Source organism: Furipterus horrens, unplaced genomic scaffold (genome assembly GCF_987537825.1).
Source record: "Furipterus horrens unplaced genomic scaffold, mFurHor1.1.pri manual_scaffold_7, whole genome shotgun sequence".
Classification (NCBI taxonomy): Eukaryota; Metazoa; Chordata; class Mammalia; order Chiroptera; family Furipteridae; genus Furipterus; species Furipterus horrens.
In genome coordinates, this window is record NW_028327177.1 from 5,567,030 (window position 1) to 5,587,494 (window position 20,465).

The following is a 20,465-nucleotide window of genomic DNA, read 5'->3' on the forward strand; positions in this document are numbered from 1 at the left end:
GAATGAATGAATGAACGAATGAATGAAACATGTCCTCCAAGAGCACCCAGTGAAGTGTCCATTTTCCAGATGGAGAAATTGAGTCTCTCTGAGGGCGTAGCGTTCGTTAGGGGCATAGCTGGGACTGAAAGCCTTTCAGGTTCTCTCCTCTGACCTCGTTGCCTGGTGGGACAGGGCACCTGTGGGGTCTCTGAAAGCACGCCTGTCACATTCCGCTGGCTTCTCCCCCAGCAGGTTGCTCCTGTTGACACCTCAGTCCCGCTCTGTGCTCTTCTGCGATGGCTGTGCTTCTGCTCCTAGGGATGCTGGTGGCCCCAGGTGTGGGTGAGTCCTGGTATTTTACACTGTACTTCTGGCTTAGTATGTTTAACCCAAACTCTGGGACGTATTGTCAAGTTTCATCTGATCCGCTCATGACTACTTTATCCCCTTACCTACCGAGTGATGGAAGTCAAACATTAGTGATAAGCTATAGATTAAATTCCGCTGATACTTCTGAGCACACTGCATAGTGCATGAAAGATGAGGTAGAGAACCAGGAAGACCAAAGGTAAGGCGAGTAACCTTCTCCCTACCTGGTAGCGTCCCCCTCCCCTTTGCTCATGGGCTACTGTCCCTTGGTTTGCTGGTGACCTTGGAGTGGCCTTCCTGACAGGTAGCAGCTAATTTTCCCATTTTGTAGGTATGGCCAGTGAAAACTTGCACCCCCACGTTTCTAAACTTGGGTCCCATGCCACCAAAATCTGGTCACTGAAGCAAACTTCTTGGCAGCCTGGGGTAGTAATTTCAAGTTCACTTGGAGTCTTGGCTTTGAATCTGAGTCTTCTGGTGCCATCAGATCTTCTTTCTCGGCTGCATGCTTGTGTAGCTCTCCAGTGCCCCAGCTCACTGCTCTCCTTCCTGCAGCGGGCTGGGCCCTGCAGTAATGGGCATCACTGGCTACCCAGGCATCCTTCTCTCCCTTCCCCGTATTCAGGTGAACTCGAGACCAACACACTGGTCCTTCCCTCTAAGGTCCCCTTCCAAACACAACGGTGAGAGTGAGGTGGAATGGATCCACAAATTCTATTGATCACTTATTTTGACTATGACCCAAGTTAATAGACAGTACAAGAGGATCGCTTGTTATCCATGTAAGCTTTTCAGCATCGCAGGAGATAAGGGTCAAGATAGGAGGAGGTCCGGCAGAGTTGGGCGGGACCCGAGCAAGGAGAGCCTAGGAGCCTCAACTTCATTGTCCACGAAACACTGTAACACGCACCCACAGCGTCGGGCAGAGGGCGAGAGGCAGTGGCGTGTGCAAACGGAAGCAGGAACAGCCTGAGTGCCAGTCCCCTTCTCCTCTCACCAAACCAGAACCAATTTTATTCTGGCGAAGTTTGTCCTTAGTTTCCTCTGACCTCCAGTCTCCTCACCCCCCAGCCCCCTCCTTCTGGGATGCTGGAGTGAAGTAATCCAGCCCTCTGAGATAAACAATTCAAATTACAGGGTGACTTTCTCGGTTGCTAATGAAACCGTGTGGGCGTCCATATCCTGAAAGTAGGGAGGAGTGTGTGGGGGCCCAAACCCCCTATTGGCACATGTCCGTGATAGCGCCGACTGCTCCCCTCCAGAACAGGAACGTAATGACCCGCTGCACGAGGAACACCAGCAAAGTCATGATCAAAGGGGCAGCGCTATTTTACCGTTGCTGCGGGAGTATTAGCTGTTGGCTGGTAAGCTATCAGGTGGTTTCCTGGGCAGTTATTCCCTGGACTCTGGGACAAGCCCTCAGACGGAACTGAAGTCCTCACCTGCTTGGAAAGTCTGCGTTTCTTCAACAGCTACCACCAAGACCTAGCACATGGCAGGGACTGGAAAGATATGCAAAGGATTGCACTGACGTGCATTCAGCCACCAGCCAGCTGTCACCTCCAGCCCTGGCCCAGCCGCCTGGCGGGGACAGCGTTCTAACAATCCTGCTTCCTCCTTCCCCCTCCCCAGGGAGCCACCCTCTGGACACGCCCCACCGTCCTCAGGAGCTGCCTCCAGGATTCTCAAAAACTTTCAGTAAGTATTCTTTGAACTTTTCTTAGGAGACGGGCTCGGTAGAAAGTTGTCTAGCTATCGGCAGAGAAAACAGCCCCTTCCGAATATCCCTACAACCACTTACTGCTGTGACGTCTGCAGGTAACGGGGTTCAAAAGCCTCTCCCTCAACAGTCAGCCCTGCTGTCTGCCCCACCGTGGCTCTCTCCTGAGACAAAAGACTAAAAATTCCCATCAAAAGAGAGATGTCAGCTGGGAGGGGAACCTAGATGGAAGTGAATAGTCCCATCACAAGGGTTAGAGGTAACTGGTATTTTAGCTCCAAACTGAGCTCTGAGCTTCTGAAAGCAGAATGACCACGGACAGATGATGTAGGACTGTCACCAGAGGACCCATAACGTCCCTTGGGGAAGGGAATGCTTTCCTCGGGGTGGATTATGAGGGGTTCTCAGGCAGGTTCTTACATGGATATCACCGGAGAACTTAGTGCGTAGTGAACCAGCTGTATGTCAGCCCTGAATTAGAGGTTCACATCCAGCCTCTCAGGAGGTGAGCTGAGCCAACCAAATGATTCGTGCATGATCCCTGCGGGCGAAGTGATCGGTCCCCCCCAGACCCAAATGACAAGTGGCCTCTCTCTCCAATGGCATAATCCCCATGGGGAGTGCAGTGCCCACCAGGGGTCCTAAGTAGGCCTTTAAACTCATGGGCCACACTTGGCACTTAGAAGGATCTAGGCCAGGAAGCTGTGCCAGTAGGTCATGGCAGCCATCCCTCTTTGGGGACAGCAGCCTAACAGTGACAACACAGCACGGAGTCCAGGAGCCCCAGGTAACAGCCGCACCAGGGCCCTCCCTGGCCTAGAAGCTTCATTCTCCAGAGGCATCAGTATCTCTCGTAACAACGTCATAGCTACAGGTTCTAGGATGCCCAGGACATGCCTAATGGCAAGAGTCACCCCATCTGGTACTCACAGTTCACCTATAGTTCCCACCAGCCCAGGTACATCTTACCACCCAGGTTTGTTTTTTTAAATCATTAGCAATGTTGTCGGGTAACATAGGTGTTGCTTCATCTTATCAGGTTTCTATGGTAACTTGTGTCACGAGAAAGTTAGCCCAAGGTCAAATCTATCCCTAGAGAAAGAGAAAGGGCTTTTACTTACTCTTCACCCCGCGGGTGGGCAGGCAAGGGGAGAAACCAGGCTCTGTAATTGGTTTTCTCTTCCTTCCACATAGATACCACGTTCTTCAACGGCATGTTTAAAAACGTGGAAAGTACGACTGAAATTTTTGGTAAGTCTGAGCTTGCTTTGGTCCCCCAGGTGCCCGAGCATGGTGCGCGTGTGTGTGTGTGGGGGGTGGGGAATTTCAGGAAATGACCTTGGTCTCTGCCCTCGGGGCTCCCATGGCCTCTCCAGCAAGCTCCAAACAGTGTGATCCTCGTTCTGAGCAGAGAAGTGCCATCTTATAGCAGGGCGCCTCCCTGAGTTGTAGGGTAACTTCATAGGTTAGTGTGACCACAGCCTGGTCAGGAGGGGAACGGTAGCCCCGTTTTACAGGTAAGGAAGTTAAGTGACTTGCCCAAGGCCACAGAGTTCTCCTCTTGAGTCCAGAGCCTAGTCTCCCTACACCGACGTAATTTTATTTTCTCTCCCCAACTAATAACTATACGTAAGCACTAAGAATTCCAATGGGTGTCAAGTACTCCACTTATCAATAATATAGCTACCAAGCAACGATTAATTATCACAATGGTTTCTATCATTGACTTAAATTACTCAAACTATAAGATTATAACATGAAGGACATGAGCCAGGAGATCCTGAACTGCTTCTGTATTAGGCAATCCTGGGCAGAGACTGCACCGAACTGTCTATGTGACCGCGTGTAGGTGCCTATGTTTGAGTGAAAATGTGTATTTACACAAACACACACATACACACACAAAGAGTGGCTTTCCTCAGCGTAGAATCATGTCTTCGTGCTTTTGATTAGGGTGTTCGGAAATAAAACATGGGAAGGAAGTTCCAGTGAGATCGGAAGGAAGTGGAACCGTCATGGTGGCACTGGTCCTCACAGGCATCTCTAGGTCCCCCCAAGCTGCCTCTTGCGACCCTGCACCCTGCAGTCAGAGCAATGGGATTACCCCACTCGCCCTCAATGGCCCTCCCAGTCAGAAAGGCAGAGAGTGGAGACGGGGTGGGCACGGGGTCGAGCACCAAAGACCTGGATACCGTCTTCTTGCCACTTTGTTTTCAAGAGCATTTTTGTTCAGGGCAAGTCGTCATTGCTGGCGGATACCTCGGGCGTGGCTCTGACCTTCAGTGTCTTTACCTGTGAAATGGAGGTGACAGTATGGGATTAACACGAGGTTTATGAGATGGGAGACAAAGTGGATACTTTCTAGAGCATCACTCTGTTGTGCTGTTTCTAGAACAGTTTGGGGGACATGGTAGGTGCCCCAAATTACTACAGTCTGTACCCTTTCTCTTCCTGCACTGACTTACAGTTCTCTGGTGGCAGCATTCCATCATTTGGGATTCATCAGAGAACTGACAGTGACTTAAAGAATAAAGATATTTAACTATCTCACATAAGCCATCCGAAGGTACCAGGACTAGGGCAGCAGTTTGATGCAGGTCTGGGACCCAGCAGGTGCCTTCTGTCCGGCCCCACTGCTCCCCTGGGCATATGGGTTTCCCAGCGTCAGGCTTGGGACCTCATGGTTGCAATGTGGTTGCTGCAGTTCCAGCCAGTGTATCGTCACCCACATTCCAGGAAGGACAACAGTGTAGATGAAAAGGATCTTCTTAAATGCCTTTGTTCTTTATTAGGGAAAACAATATTTTCCAAAGCCTCTAATAGGCTTTCCATTAAGTCGTTTTGGCTAGATCTGGGTTCCATGCTCAGCCCTAGCGTACCATGGAAGCATGGGATGACCATGACCACCTGAGAGTGACAGTGTGACCTCCCCAGGGACTTGGGGAGATGACTCACCTTCCTCGAATACTGCTCAGTTTGGTTGGGAGGGAAGAAGGGATAATACCTGTTAGGTGGGCAACCAGCAGGGACCCCATCTTATAAACCTACTTCACCCGAATAGTCTGGCACAGGCCTGAGTACACCGTAGGCACTTAGCAGGTGGACGAGGCACCATCCGCTCCGGCTGTAGGAAGCCGCGGGTCGGGGTCCCTCGCCCCCAGCGCCCGCCCTGCCCTCCCCCCGCAGACTGCCTGGGCTCCCACTTCACCTGGCTGCAGGCCGTCTTCACCAACTTCCCCGCGCTGCTCCAGTTCGTCAGCGGCATGAAGTGCGTGGCCGGTCTCTGCCCCCGAGACCTGGAGGACTATGGGTGCACGTGCAGGTTTGAGATGGAAGGGCTGCCCGTGGACGAGACTGACAGGTGAGCGGGACCCCGGCGGGGGCGGGGGGCGGGGGGTGCAGCGGTCCGGCTGGCACTGGGCAGAGCGGGGACACAGAAAGCGCCCTGGACTGGGGACTCAGACGGTATCTCAATTCCATGACTTACCTGCCAGGTGGCTGTCTTCTCATCCTTAAATTGCAGTTAATCTGTGATCTGCTCATGTCCTAGGATGTCATCAAGATCCTATGTGGCGTCTGATATGCAAAGCTTTATTTTAGTTTCTCAGAGTATAGGTCCAGCTGTACCAGAGCCACCCAGATGCTTGCTAAAACGCAGATTCCAGAGACCCACCCCAGGGCTATTGGCTCAGATCACCTTTAGGGAGAACCTGGGAGTCTGGATTTTAAACAAGCTGTCCAGGTGACTCTTAAGCATAATAAAACCCCGAGAATTAGTTTTAATTCAGGCTAAGTTTCTGCTCAATTTTCAACAAATATGTACCACATGCCGATGATATGTGAACACCATGCTTAATATAAACAGAACACTATCCCTGCCTCAAAGAGGTATGTATCTAGTGGGAATACAGGGAAAATATAAATAAGTGCCCGATAAGGGTGTCCTCCTTCCCCACATACAAGGGGAATGGATTAAAACAAGATACCATCTTTTACCTATCAGATTGGCGATCAAATTTAAAATCTTAGAAGCATCAAGTGTTAGCAAGGATATGCCAAACAGACACTGGTAGCAGGAGGGTCCTTTAGGAAAAACTGGTGGAATCTGTTAGTTTTTAGATATATGGCCTATGACCCAGTAATTCCAATCCTCTGTTCCTATGGGCTCTGTGACCCAAAGCACATTATTTAATTTCTTTGTGCTCTAGTTTCTTACCTATAAAATGGAGATAATAATAATGCCAACATGATAAAGTTCTCATTTAGGGTTAAATGGCCACATACAAGTGAAAGAGTTTGGGATCCTGTCTGGCTGATTAAGAATTCAAGACTATTAGTGATTGAGTGACAGGAAGAGCTGTAATAGGGCTGGAGTAGAAGCAGCGACAGTCACTAATGACAGCAGTATCAATAGCAGCAGCAGCCGTAGTAACCATCTTTGCAGACCCGTAGTGGTGGAGCAGTGGTAGTGATGGGCATCCAACGCCACGTGCTGGTTGTAACAGCGGGCATAGTATCTGCTGTCACTTTAATAGTAACAGTAGTAGTGATAGTAGTGCCAGCACAGCAGCAGCAGTACTAGCAGCAGTAGGAGGAGTACTACTACTACTACTAGTAGTAACAGTAGCTATAACCATAGCAACAGCAGTAGGAGGAGTACTACTACTAGTAGTAGTAACAGTAGCTGTAATGATAGCAACAGCAGCAGCAATAGGAGTACTACTATTACTACTAGTAGTAACAGTAGCTGTAACCATAGCAACAGCAGCAGCAATAGGAGTACTACTATTACTACTAGTAGTAACAGTAGCTGTAACCATAGCAACAGCAGCAGCAGGAGTACTACTACTACTAGTAGTAACAGTAGCTGTAACCATAGCAACAGCAGCAGCAGGAGTACTACTACTACTACTAGTAGTAACAGTAGCTGTAACCATAGCAACAGCAGCAGCAGGAGTACTACTACTACTAGTAGTAACAGTAGCTGTAACCATAGCAACAGCAGCAGCAGCAGTATTATGGAAGCAGGAAATTGGACCCAGGTCTCAACTCTGCTCCAAGAACCACGTCCCCGCCCCGCTGGTACCCAGACCCAGTGTGAGGGTGTGCGTGTTCTCTCATCTACGCAGACTCACGGAAGTGGAAAGGACACCCCCACTTCCACGGAGCAGCCAGTGTTCTCCCTGGCGTTTCTCCTCTAGGACCCACCTGTGAGTGCGCCAGGGCAACCTCTGGGCTCCCCAAACATCTGGGCTCTCCTTTCTTGCTCCCGTGATATGGGAGGCTGTGTGGACACACCTGTCTCCCACTCCACTCAACCTCCTGTAAGGAGGACCTGCACAGCAGTATTCCTCTGTGGCCCAGCACGGACCCCAGCACTTGGCACATAGAACTCAATCAATTAACGGATTGACTAGGTGGTCAACTTCCAATTGCTTTTCGGAGCTGAAAAATAAATAAATGAATTGATTAGAAAGTAATATGTCCTTGACTGACAAGGACGGATGGCTTTGGAATTAAAACACAGCTCTGTCCCATCTCCAAATCTCCAAGAGGGGGTACAGGTCACCACTGGAGCACAAGGGCAGTGTCCCACTTCTGGGACCGTGAGCAAGCCAACTCCTGGAGCCAGTTCAGTGACATTCAGAAAGGGAGAGGCTGGTTCTGTACGGGGCAGGGTGCCAGGGCCGGTTCTGGCAACGTTTTCCTTTTGGGTCCTCCCTTCCCACTTCCTTTAATTATTAAAACACCTTGAAAACCTAGGAGTCAAAGAAATGAAGCAGTAATTCATCAACTGTCTCCAACCCAAAAAGAATGATCAAAGTGCTGATGGTGAGGAACTGGCAGGATCGTGGGTTCTGCTCAACTTCAATTATGTTACACAGCGCAGTTGATGGGGTTGGGGATTTTCAAATTCCTGGAGGACGGGTTATTTGCCACTTTGGACTTGCACACCAGCTTGCAAAAAATAATTGCTACCATTTTTTGAGCGCCCTCCTGTGTGCTGGTGCCACCTGACCACATTGAATGCCAGCCACGCTCTGTGACCAACCTTGACCTTAGCAAGTTACAGAGTCCCATGTGTCTCAGTCCCCACATATGTAAAGGCTCGTAATCGTAACAGCACCTGCTGCATAGGCAATATAATTCAAATATTACATATGCGCATGTGTGTGTGAGCGCACCGAGTGTCTGAAACAGGTCACCGCCAGGAACCGTCCAGACACATGGGGCAACCACAGGCTGCCTGCCTCCCTCCTGACCTGACCCCAGCCCACACTTCCACCTTGACCCTTGCCCTTTCCACCCCAGCTGCTGCTTCCAGCACCGAAGGTGCTATGAGGAGGCTGCCGAGATGGACTGCCTGCAGGACCCCACCAAGATTAGCACAGATGTCAACTGTGTCACCAAGAAGGTCACATGCGGTGAGCACTTCCAGGTGTCCCAGGGGGGCTGGTGAGAGGTGACAGCTCAGAGGCCCCAGTGACCCAGGCCAAGGGCTCCTGGAGTTCACCTTCATCATCATCACCATTGACATCATTATCATGTACACTTAGGGCTTCATTAGGGCTGGTTCCATGGCATCTTGACCTTGCACGGCAGATGTGCAATAAACGCCTTTCGGGTTGACACAATAGTTAGTCAGCAGACGGTTTGACTCGCCACTTCGGTACCTGTAGCAACCCTGGGGACTTGAGAGGGGAAAATAGTTTGCCACTCCCGTATCGTGTGACATTGGGGCAGTTATTACCTCCTCTGAACCTCACAATGGGGAGGAGGAAATCTGCCTCAGAGACTTGTTATGAAAATTAAATGATGCTCCTAAAAGGGTTACCATGGTGACTGGTGCATGTTAAGAACGCAGTGGTGGACGTGGAGGGAGACGCCGTGATGGATGAAGAGGGCTGTCATGGTTGTTTGTAGGAATCAGCTGTCCACCTTGCTCGCTGTGTGACTCCAGGAATTTTGTTTCATGTCTTGGGGCAGAAGGAGCATAACAGGCAAAGGCAGAGAGGAAAGAGGATCATGGCGTGTTGGGGGCACTATCTTGGAGCCCCCCTGAATAAGTGCCTACTGTGTGCCATCTGCTTTGCACACAGCAACTCTGATCTCCTAGAGAACCCTGTTAGGTGGGGTCATTGTCCCCAGCCTTCAGAGAAGGAGAGGAAAGCACAGAGAAGCTAAGTAGCTTGTTCAAAGCCACACAGCTGTCAAGTGCCAGAGCCAGGGTTTGACTCCCGGTGAGACTGACTCCACAGGCCAGGTGACATGGCCGAGCTGGAGTAAGGAGCTTCCAGAAAGATGTGAGGAGAGTCGTGGGTGTAAATCACTAGGTGAGGTCCACAGTGAACACTGAAAGCACTATTCATTCATTCATTCATTCATTCATTCATCAGGAATGTACTGAGCACCTACACCAAGGCCAAGACAAGTGTCTAGACATTGTGGACATGCTGACATTCTGGAATTTCACCATGGTTGTCAAACACTGAAAATATCATAAACAAATGATACAGTCTATTAGACAGTGACAAGGGCTGTGGAGGACGATCAATCAGGGAAAGGCACAGGGAGGCTGGTGGGGAGGCACCTAGGTAAGATGCAAGGTCAAGGGAAGTATCCCAGAGAAGCTGACAGCTGAGCAATGGCAGAGATGAGGTGAATCCGGGAGAAGAGCTGTGCGGATGGATGAAACAGCATACGGGGACCCTGAGGCTCGAGATGCCTGGTGTGTCTGAGAAACAGGGGCCAGTGAGTCAGGAATAGGGGGCGGGGCAGTAAGGGAGAAAGACATGAGATCTGAGAAGGAGCGGGATCAGTGGCTTTGACTTTGAGTTGGGAGGTTCTGAAAACACACACACACACAAATGTGGCATGATGGTGTGACCCGAGTTTCCAAAGAACTGTTCTGGCTCCTTGGTGAGAACAGCCTGAGCAGCAGGGGAGTGGGGGGAGAGAGGCGGGGGGTTGTTAGGAGGCCACTGATGTAACCCACACAAGATGCGATGGAGTGGCTCGGGAGAGTGACGTGGAAATGGGGATATGTGGACAGACTCTAAACGGGTTGAAGGCAGAGCCCACAAGAAGGCCCGATGAGTCCGGTGTGTGAAAGAAAAGGGGGGTGTATGGGCCCAGACTGGACCCCTCCCGGCCGCTGGAGAGACGGAGCAGGTATAGGAGATGAGGAGGCCACAGCACGCGCGGGGTGTGAGTGGGGCAGAGCAAGGGTTCTGCTCCAGAGCTTGCAGTACCTCCTGGGACTCCGAGGGAGGTCTTCCAGCCGGCACTGTCCTCGCTCCGTGCACAGAGTCCAGGGACACTTGCGAGCACCTGCTGTGTAGCTGCGACAAGGCTGCCATAGAGTGCTTGGCCCAGTCCACGATCAACTCCTCCCTGAACCTGCTGGACACCTCCTTCTGCCTGGCTCAGCCTCCGGGTAGGAAGGGCCTGGCCCTGCGTCCTTGGCGGGGTTGCCGCTGGGGGCAGGAGCTGGTGTGGGGCCCTCGTGTGGGTGCTGTGTATCTTCAGATGCCAAGTCCAGCTCCTCCTCACATTCCACGCGCCCACTGCTCTCTATGGGTTTCCTTTGCAGAGACAACCAGCAGGAAGGAGCTGACGACCCTTCTGCCCGGAGGTAAGGCCTCCTGAGGGGCCAGACTACTGATGGGAGCCGGCTGGTACCCATGCAGTATATGCCTGTTATTCCCTGTTTACCAAAGTTCCCATGAGCCCTCAGTCCCAGCAGGGGTGGGGAGTTCGAGGCGCACCTTTGCAGAGCGTCCCTTGTTTTCTCGGAAATCGCCCTGCAGCGTTTGGTAAAGAGGGAGCGGATATGGGCAGGTGTGTTGGCTTTCTGGGTGTGTGCACACATGATGTGGCATGTGCATGCGTGTGTGTGCACATGGGTGTGGGTTTGTACATAGGCGTGTACACATGGTCACATGTATCTGTGCATGTGTGTTGCATCTCCAGGTGTTCTCTGCGTCCAGCATCTTTTTTCTCTGCCATCCCGCCTCCCCTTAGAACAGAGATCTTCCCCAGTCAGGATAGCACGCTCCACAGCCACCACCCTTCAGGGCCCATAGCCCTTCCATCGTCACAGCCTGTGTTCAGTAATGTCACGTCCTCTACCAGAACCCAGAGCCACCTGGAGTCCCTCCTGAGCTTGGGCTTTGGGGGCACCCTTGGGAGGCACAGAAGAGGCAGGAAACCCTAAGACAGAGGAACAGCGCCCTCCGCCCTGGGTCTCATAAGCCCCGCCCAGCCTGTCCTTGGTTGAGACCCTTGGACCTTGGCATGGACCCTGTGTCCATCACTGGCTGCTGATGGGGGGCTCTCTTATTTTCAGGGGAACCTGCGGAGCCCACAGACGCCAGCCTGGTGGCCCTCTCAGGAGAAGGTGAGCGCAGAAGGACAGGCGTGTGACCCCAATGCCCCTTCTGATTGTAGCCTCAGGCTGCTCGTTGGATTACCTCCCCTCAAGTGCCCCTGCCTGCGTCTGCAATGCATCGGCTTCAGTACGTTCCAGAACCTCCGCTCCCTCCTCCTGACCCCAAGCCTCTGCTCGTTCAGCTTTCTCCGCACGCCAACTCCCAGCTCAGCACGATTGTCAGATAAGGCGCAGAACGCCCGCCTTCAGCCATCTAAGCTGAACTTCGCATGAACAGAAAACAACATTTGAGTATAAGTGTGTCCCGTGCCACTTCCGGGACACACTTAGATGAAGAAAGTACTCGTCACTCATCTGAAATCCAGATTCAGCTGGGCATCCTGTTTTTATTTGTTCAGTCTGGCAACCCCACCCCTCAGGGAGACCACCATGCCCAGCGTCCCCCTAGACGCTGGCTTATGTCTCCCCTCTGCGGCTGCTGTGGCCGCAGTGAGGACAGAAGCAGAGGCCTGTGGTGTGGCTCACCCCCGACTGGGTCCGTGTCCGCGGGCAGCTCGTCCTCAGCAGCTCCGGGACAGCCCGTGCCTGGGGCCCCAGGCCCAGAGAAGTGGCCCCTACGCCACACCAAAGCTTCACCGTACGCCCTGCCCGAGCGGTAACCACGCTCAGCGACTTCCATTCTAAATTAAGGAAGATGCTGCAGGCTTGGCGGCCCATCAGATAACCCCCAAATCAGCCCCAGCTGGTACACGTTCCGCAGTCCTCAGCACGAACCTGGGAAACACAGCAAGGCGACAAGGTTCCCCGAGGCATCCGGGGTGTCCCTGGGGAAGGGGAGTGGCTGCACACACCTACAGGACATGTGCACCTCTGCCCCCAACGCACACAGATGCCCTCCCGGGGAGATGGCGGCCCAAGTGCAGCGTCACCACTCAGGCACCTGGGCGCAGGTGGGACAGTTTGTGAGGAAAAGCTGTAGGGCCTGCAGGTGTTGTCACTGCCACATGATGAAGCAGTTACATGTTGGTGGCGGGCAGATCGGGGATAGAATCCAGACTCTCCCGTTTTTCACCCGTGTGACGTTGGCAGAGTGGCTCAGCCTCTCCAAGCGTAAAGCAGGGGTCGGCCAGCCCTCGGTAAAAAGTGAGGTAACAAATACTTTAGACATAGGGTCTCTGTAACAGTGACTCCACTCTGCCCTGGTCGCAGGAGAGCAGCTGTAGCCAATCCGTAACCAGACAGCCATGTGCCAATAAAACTTTATTTACAAAAACATGCCAAGGGCCAGACCATAGTTAACTAACCCCTGAAAAGGGACGATTATACTTGGCCTTTACTGTGGCAGAAGATTAAATGAGAGAGAGTATGGGAAGATTCTCAACCAACATCTTCTTCCAGAAATTCTAGTGGAACTGTAAAAACAGCCCATGCCCCCAGACCACACGCAGGACACTAGGTGACTCGCTTAAAACACAGAATCTCGTTTAATGCCCCCCAACCTTATGAACCGTCACACTGAGATGGTCAATTGGGATGGAGAAAGAGGTTGTCCAAGACACGGTGCCGAGCAGTGGGGCTCGAATTCGGGCCTCCGATGGGTCCTTCCTTCCTTCTAGAATAAACTCCCTGCCCAAGGCTCTGACCCCATCAGGGTAAATAATGGCTCTTTCTCCCATTGGCTGGTTTCTTAACCTGAACACAAGACTGACCCCAATCTGGCCCCTTGCCCACTGAATCAGACCTGAATTGAGCACCAATGTGCAGACGGACCAACCCCCGATCAGACTGCCACGGCCACCTTGTCTCCTCCGTCCCTCAGCCCCCAACCCACTTTGCTGACAGGGGACCCCGGCCTGGCTACGGTGCGGAGCTGGACTGATCCTTGACAACTGATTGATGATTGGGTGGTTTCTCTTCGCAGTGTCTGCTGAGACCAGAGGTGACCAAGTGACCACAATCTCCAGGACAAGTAAGTCAAGGGGACCTCAGCGTGAGGACAGCAGAGGAGAAACACCATATAAATAAATATTTGTGTTCAGTTCAGTGACCATTCTCTGTTAGGACCCTGACAAAATATTATCGTAACATTTTGGAGATAAGGTAGGCAACCGAGGCTCTGGGGGGTTAAAAGTTCCAAGCCACTCAGCAAGTGATTCATCGGACTGGTCTCTCCCCCCAGCCACAACGCTATAAGACTTGTGTTCTTTCCATTATATGATAGGGACTCACGGAGAACCATCCCTAGCCTAAAAATATCTAAGCTAAGAAGAACCCAACCACTTACGTTGCTTGTGGTGATTAATAACCACGGAGACTTTATTCATAAGTATAAATCACTGATAATCACTGCGTACTAATGACTAAGAACGGTTACAGGACAGTGACATTGTTGAGGACCTTGATGTGCTAGCATGTTTCTAAGCCCCTACACACAACGTTCTGTGAGTTATGCTCCCCTGGTCCTGGGAGGCCCATCGTCACCCCCACTTTACAGGTGAAGGAGAAGCTCCGAGAGGTACACTCATTTGCCTGGAGTGCTGCAGCGTGGTTCTCCTTTCCTTCTGAATCTCCACACTTTGCCTTTGAAGAGGACCTTCTGCCCCAGCTTAGAACTAACCAGTTTCTCTTTGCCGGGTGTTTGTGTCCCCTCAATAAACGCCTGTGACTGACGTTCGCATAACTCCACCATCATCTTGACCTCTGATACATAGAAGTTAAGGCACTTCCTTCCTCTCCAAAGCATTTTGGAGTGACCACCTCCAGCTCTTTGTGGGTCAGCCAGCAGTAAAACAGTAACCTAGACAGTGGTTCAGAGGGTCAACTTTAGCAGGTGACCTGGGTTTGCATTCTGCCACTTTCTAGCTCTGTGACTTTGAGCAAGTGACCTCACTTCCCTGGTGTCACCTTTCTCATCACTGAAAGGGGATGAGCATTGTACTCACTCATGGGACTGTTATTAAGTTAATACGAGCAAAGCCCTTAGGGCTGTATGTGGCGTGTAGTAAGCCTCAGTCTCTTCAGGCTGCTATAACAAAGTGCCCCTGACTGCATGGCTTATACACAGCAGAAACGTATTTCTCACAGACAGGGAGGCTGGAAGTCCAGGGTCTAGTGAGGGCCCTCCTGATTCATAGATGGCTGTCTTCCTGCTGTGTCCTCATATGCTGGAAGGGACCAGGGAGCTCTCTGGTGTCCCATTACAGGGCACTAATACCATTCACCAGGGCTCCATCCTCATGACCTCATCACCTCAAAGGCCCACCTCCTAACACCACTGCATTAGGGGCTAAGATTCCAACTTGTGGACCAGGCGGGACACAGACATTCAGTCTGTAGCATAGTATCAGCTTAATTACCGTTTAAAACACATACACACACACACACACACACACACACACACACAAACACACACCAAACTCATTTCACAGAGACACAGAGGCTCAGCTGCCTTCCTGGAGCCATGTAGCAAGCTAAGGGAATCACAAGGTTCTTCTGCCTCCTTCTTCTCTGTTCAAAAAAAAAAAAGATTTCAACAGACTTACCTGCAGCTGAGCATTCCAGCAAGCCCCTGTATGTGTGTATGGGGGGACATCTCCTTCTGACTTGGTGGTGACCCCGCAAACACCAGCTCTCCTGGGAGGCCCCCAGGGGCAGAGTAAAGGCCCCGTTGCCTCCTGAGCCCAGTGGACGGCAGCTGCCTCTGGAGAAGAAGGTGGGACAGGCTGGGGGTGATACTCACCCCATCTCTCTTTTTTGGGAGCAGAACCACTCCAAGACCAGGAAGGCACAGCAGCCGTGAGGACCACAACCCCGCCAGGTAAGCCCACTTGGCTTCTCCCGCCTTTGACTAGGTTGCTGCCTCCTTACACACGTGTAAGTCCGGTGTGTTCCAGGGAAGCCTTAGAGAAAAGATGCCAAACTCAAAATGGAAGAAATCAGGAAGACAGTTCACTTTTAGAGTGTCTGAAAAAGGTAGTCAAATGAAATTTAAAGATGGACCCATTCATAGAAAGAAGTGGAAGCTTACCTGCTAAGGAGATGCCTTGAAAAGAAATAGAGAGAGCTCTGTTTTGTTTTCTATTTACATCACCTGCAATTTCACATTATAAAATAGCCACTTTCAGTATTTGAAGATATTTTCTTCCGATCTCCTCAGTCCGCTGACAGTGGGGCATGGCTTCTGCTGCCCCCTTTGTCGGGACCAGACCAGTCCGGGTGCCCAGCTGCCTCCAGCCGGAAGGCAGGTGGGGCTGACTGACGGGAGAGCCGGAGAACCTGTGTGAGGGAGGGAGAGCCTGGTCACGGCAGCCTTGCCGGCCACGGTGGGGACCCTGCACTTGATTCTGAGTCTGATGAGAAGCCGTTGTGGGGTTTGAAGGGTTTGAACAGCTTTGCTTGCCCACATTATCGTGGGCCATGAGTTGGCTTAATTTCTCCATCATTCTCATCTCTTATTAATACCGCAATGGGGGCTTTACTTGGCAGGTGCATGAGACTGAACACAATACAAATGCAGGCCCAAGGGTGATGGCTCTCAGTCATGAGATGTCATCCGAAAGGTCCAGCACAGACTCCTGGCAGGTTTCAGGTTATCACAGAAATTGTGGGATCCGTGTAGCTTTCCCGGATCCCTGAGACTCTGCTCTGACGCCTGCAAACCCAGTCTGAGGACACTGTCCCGGTGCTTTGCTGTTCGGAAATACCTGTCTGCCTTTGACCTTGACCTTGTGTGCATCTGCTCTTCTCCGGCCACTTTTTGAATACGGAGCGTAAAGTTGTGCGTTTTCAGGGTTTGCAGAGGTCGCTGCCACAGCTAGAGGTGTCACCGTTGTTCCTGCTGGCAATAAATCTTCGGGGTTGGCTGTGTCATCTGTCAAAAGTGGTCCCGTGCTGACAACTGGAAAAGGTGAGCAGAAGCAGGCAGAGGAGTGTCCGTCCTCTCCCACCTCGGGATCCTCTGGTTAGCTGCTTACCAAAGCCACTGTAACACACGTGGCCTTGTCAGGCTGGTGCCACTTGAAGGTGCCTGCCCCTTGCCGATGAGACTCAGGGATGGACTGGCTTGTGGGTGCAGCTGCGGAGGCCGGGCCGGGGAAGGAAGCCCCTGACCGCGCTCTCACCCGTCCCCTGCCCCACTTCCACGAGTGCTGTCCTGGGGTTTCTGGCTTTCCTGAGTCCTTGTTTCTTATCAGCGTGTGACAGGGTCACCTTCCTGCACCTGGGAAGTGAGGACAACGCACAGGTGATGCCACAGCTGGGAGAGATGCTCTTTTGTATGACATCCCGGTGCCCAGAGGAGTTTGAGTCTTACGGCTGTTACTGCGGGCAAGAGGGGCAAGGCGAACCTGCAGACGCCCTGGACAGGTAGAGAGGGCCCCGTGGGGGTGGCAGGCCGGGGCGTGGATGCTCCCTGCAGTGAGAGGTGACAGCCCTCCTCTGCCTGGGCCGTCACTTTAGGCCTCACAGAGAGCTCGGTGCCCGCACTGTGTCACTCAGGGGGGCTTATCGCCCACACGGGCCCCTCTCCGTCAGGCCTCCAGTTGACTTGTTTTGTTCTATCAGAGGCCACTTCAAAATGAGGGTCTCAACAACTTTTAAGTGTAGCTGATGGATTTCATACCTAAATTTTATATTTACTGCTCCTGGAGGATTTTCCCTGACTCCATGATTTGTTACTTTATTCATCCATGTTGTGTGCATCGAGCCCCCATTTCTTGAGCCTTGGCTCTGGGCCAGCGACGACACTCGGAGGTGGCAGCTTTGTGCAGCGGGCACCCTGAGCGGCGGGCGTGGTGGCCCCTGGCGTGTGGACACATCAGCCTGCGGAGACTGGGAAGGGGGCACTGGCTTCCCTCAGTGCCGCAGGGAGTGTGGCAGCAGCGGCCGCGCGGAGCGCCTGGGGCAGCTGCGAGCTCCGGGCAGTCAAGGGTTCTCCTTGGTCCTAGGTGCTGCTGGTCTCACCGCTGCTGCCTGCGGCAGGCGAGGAGGCTGGGCTGCCTGCTCGAGAGGCTTCCTCGGTCCTCGGTGGGGTGCACGGACGGCGCACCCAAGTGTAAGTGCTGTGGGCCTGCGCACAGAGGTCTTCCTTCATTCAGGTCAAGGTTATGACCACAGCGCGTGTGTATAGACGCTTCCCCAGTGTCCCCACACCCACCCCACCCCGGGGAACTTTTTCATCAAACACATGACCTAATATTATTAACTTGGAGGCACCCATTAGTGCTCCTATTGAACTGAGGAGGAGACTCAAGTTGGAGAGGCTGCCTCAGCTGCCTAAAATCACAGAGCTGGTGTGGTGCAGGCTGGGAACAGATATCAAAGCCTGTGCGCGGGGAGTGCCCACCGTGCGCAGGGAGTTCCCACCATGTGCTGTTCCAAGCTTTTGCTGTGTGTTAGCGGAGTTCATCCTCAGAACCGTGAGGACACAGCACTAGGAGTCTCCCCAGGTTACAGAGGCGGGGACGAGGTCCCGGGTCCCACAGGCAGAAGTCAGTGATAGAGCTGGGCTTCGGGGGGAACGCCACATGCCTCAGACCTTGAGCCATTCCAGTGGAGCTCTTTTCCTAAGCAGAACCTCTTCCCAAGGGAGAGCTGCCGAGCGACCCCATAAGGGGGGACAATGGCCCTGGCTGAAGGGACAGGTGGGCCTGCAGCTCCATTGCTTTCTATCCTGGAAGCTGTAGGCTCCTTTGTCCCTGTTCAGGGCCTCAGCAGGGACAGCTGGACACTGCCGCACGCCCCTGCGTATCTTCACGCTCAGCAGACGGAGGCTTGCATTTAGCTCGGGCCCCGTCTACATTCTCCGCTCCATTTCCTCTTCCTCATCAGCGGTTGCATTTCCTGGATGCTCTGCAGTTTAGAAGGAAATGCCTGGCTGGTTCTCATCTGCATTTTCGTATGGGGAAGCCCCTGGCGGGGTCAGCCCCCCTCCCCCCTTCCTTCCTTTGCACATTGCATGCACCTCCGTGCTGTCTGTCCTGCCTTGTAGGGTCATGTGTGTCTCTCACCTCCTGGGAGCTTAGTGCTTACGTGTCACTGATCCACCCATCCATCCATCCCCTCAACTACCCACTTACCCAACAAACGTCATCAGGAACTAGGAAAACAGTGAGCATGTGCGATTCCCGCCTCAAATCCCTCAGAGCCTGGAGGGAAGAGAGACAAGCCAGTGACTTTCTAATCTCACGTCCCAAGTGCTAACAGGGAGGACAGGTATCCTGGATCTTGGGTAAAGTGGGTTGGAGCCTGCTGAGTATAGCAGTGAGGCTGGAGCATTTGGGAAGAGTCAGAAAAAGCAGTGAGGTGACATCTTAACAGGATGGCCATGCTGGTGTGGAGGTCCCAAGAAAAGGGAAGGGAGAAGCATGGTGGCATTTGAGGACTCCTGGCAATGTCGGGTCAACACGGCGTTCTGTGTTGCCAGCCGAGAAAGTGGGTTCAGGGAGACTCTTAAAGTGCAAGATGAGGCTGGGGAAATGGACAGGTACCAGGTGGTAACCCCAAGACTGAAACTGACATTCTGTCCTACAGGGGCCGAGGGGCCGTGCAGCGGTAGGTTGAGAGCCCATGAGTGACAGAATCAGATTATACCGTCCTTGATGCAGTCATGCCGGGAGGTCTCACCTGCCCAGCTGAAGGCTCCCCGGTCCCTCTGGCCTTACAGAATCCAGGAACATGCATTGGGAGCTTGAACTCCCATGAAGCTTCAGGGCACCAGTCCGACCCCCTGTGAGCTCTGAACCCGATGTCCCGTACCTGCTGCAGGTGACAGGCGATGAGACATGAGGGGATCCGGAGCCTGCTCTGTGCTGTCCTGACACAGCACGGGGCGGAAGGGCTGAGATGCTCCCGGAAGCAGGCTTATGCGTGTCACTCTGAGCTTCTCTTCCTGCTGCTGACATGACACGCGTGTCTGGGGTCAATGTGAAAGCCAGTGTGCGAGATCTGGAGGGTCAGTGCGATGAGAAAACCCCTGGCCGAGCTGACGGATGGATACCGCATGGCAGGGTCAGGTGAAAACGAGGCCACAGACCAGACACATCTTTGAAAACTCCAGATAACGAGGGTATTTGCAGAACGCTTACCTATGTCTAAGCACCTTGAAACACATTCCGCATGAGCCACACATGCTACCACCCCCACCCCCACTGAGTGCAACCAAAACATTCAAGAGAGAGGGTAGGAAAGAAAAAAGGAACTAGGGTAGGGACTCAATCGAGGCGAGTTTGCAGGGAGGATGCTCCATGGAGCCTGGGGGCTCAAGGAAGCCTTCCGGACCAGGAGGGGGCGGCCATCAGGAGAAGCAAGCGGGGCACAGCCCCAGCCGCGGAGTCGGGGTGTGCTGGGCGCCGCGCCTCACGCCTGCCACCTGTGCTCGCCCCGCAGGTGTGGGGCAGAGCCCGTGCGCCAAGCTGCTCTGCGCCTGCGACCAGACCGCGGCCGAGTGCATGGCCTCCGCCTTCTTCAACCAGAGCCTCAAGTCGGCGGGCCGGCCGGGCTGCCAGGGCCGCCAGCTCCCCTGCGAGGACGGCGTGCAAGGGCGGCCTTCCGCGTCCTCCCTGGGCTCCAGCTCCGAGGAGAACAGCGAGGAGGTCCTGCCCCACGTGGTGCCCCTGAGAAGGACCAGGAGATTTCTGGGGAAGTCCCTGGGTCCCGCGGGGGCCAGACCACAACATGGCCCCAGATAGAGCCCCACAGAAGGTGGCGAGCGCACCCCGTTTCTCTCGCTACGTGACGTCTGTGGGCCTCCGTCTCCTCCTCGGTCCTCCTCTGAGCAGAGGCTCCAAGGGAAGGAGGGGCAGCGAGGCCTCTGCGCAGACATTCGGGTGCTCCTCAGCGCGCGTTTGCATGTGCGTGGGGGGGGGGGGTGCGCAGAGCCGGTGTGGTTCTCTACTTCCTGCCCTGCACTACGGAGGCTCAATAAACATGCGAATCAATGTTTCTTTCCTCCTCTGGCTTCGCGTCTTTAAGAAGTGTGGCTACTGGTGCATGAACAGATTACAA

The 20,465-nt window shown here is 53.2% G+C and overlaps 1 protein-coding gene across 1 annotated transcript; it reads left to right on the forward strand.

Annotated features, from left to right (window-relative positions):
- Positions 1-278: 278 nt before the first annotated feature.
- Positions 279-20,149, forward strand: OC90 (otoconin 90). Its single transcript, XM_090282728.1, has 14 exons — positions 279-324; positions 1,984-2,049; positions 3,266-3,322; positions 5,258-5,432; positions 8,384-8,496; positions 10,380-10,508; positions 10,665-10,706; positions 11,421-11,471; positions 13,384-13,452; positions 15,238-15,279; positions 16,252-16,368; positions 16,655-16,826; positions 17,408-17,514; positions 19,848-20,149. The coding sequence occupies exons 1-14, from the start codon at positions 279-281 to the stop codon at positions 20,147-20,149; spliced, it is 1,488 nt and encodes a 495-aa protein (XP_090138854.1).
- The last annotated feature ends 316 nt before the right edge of the window (positions 20,150-20,465 follow it).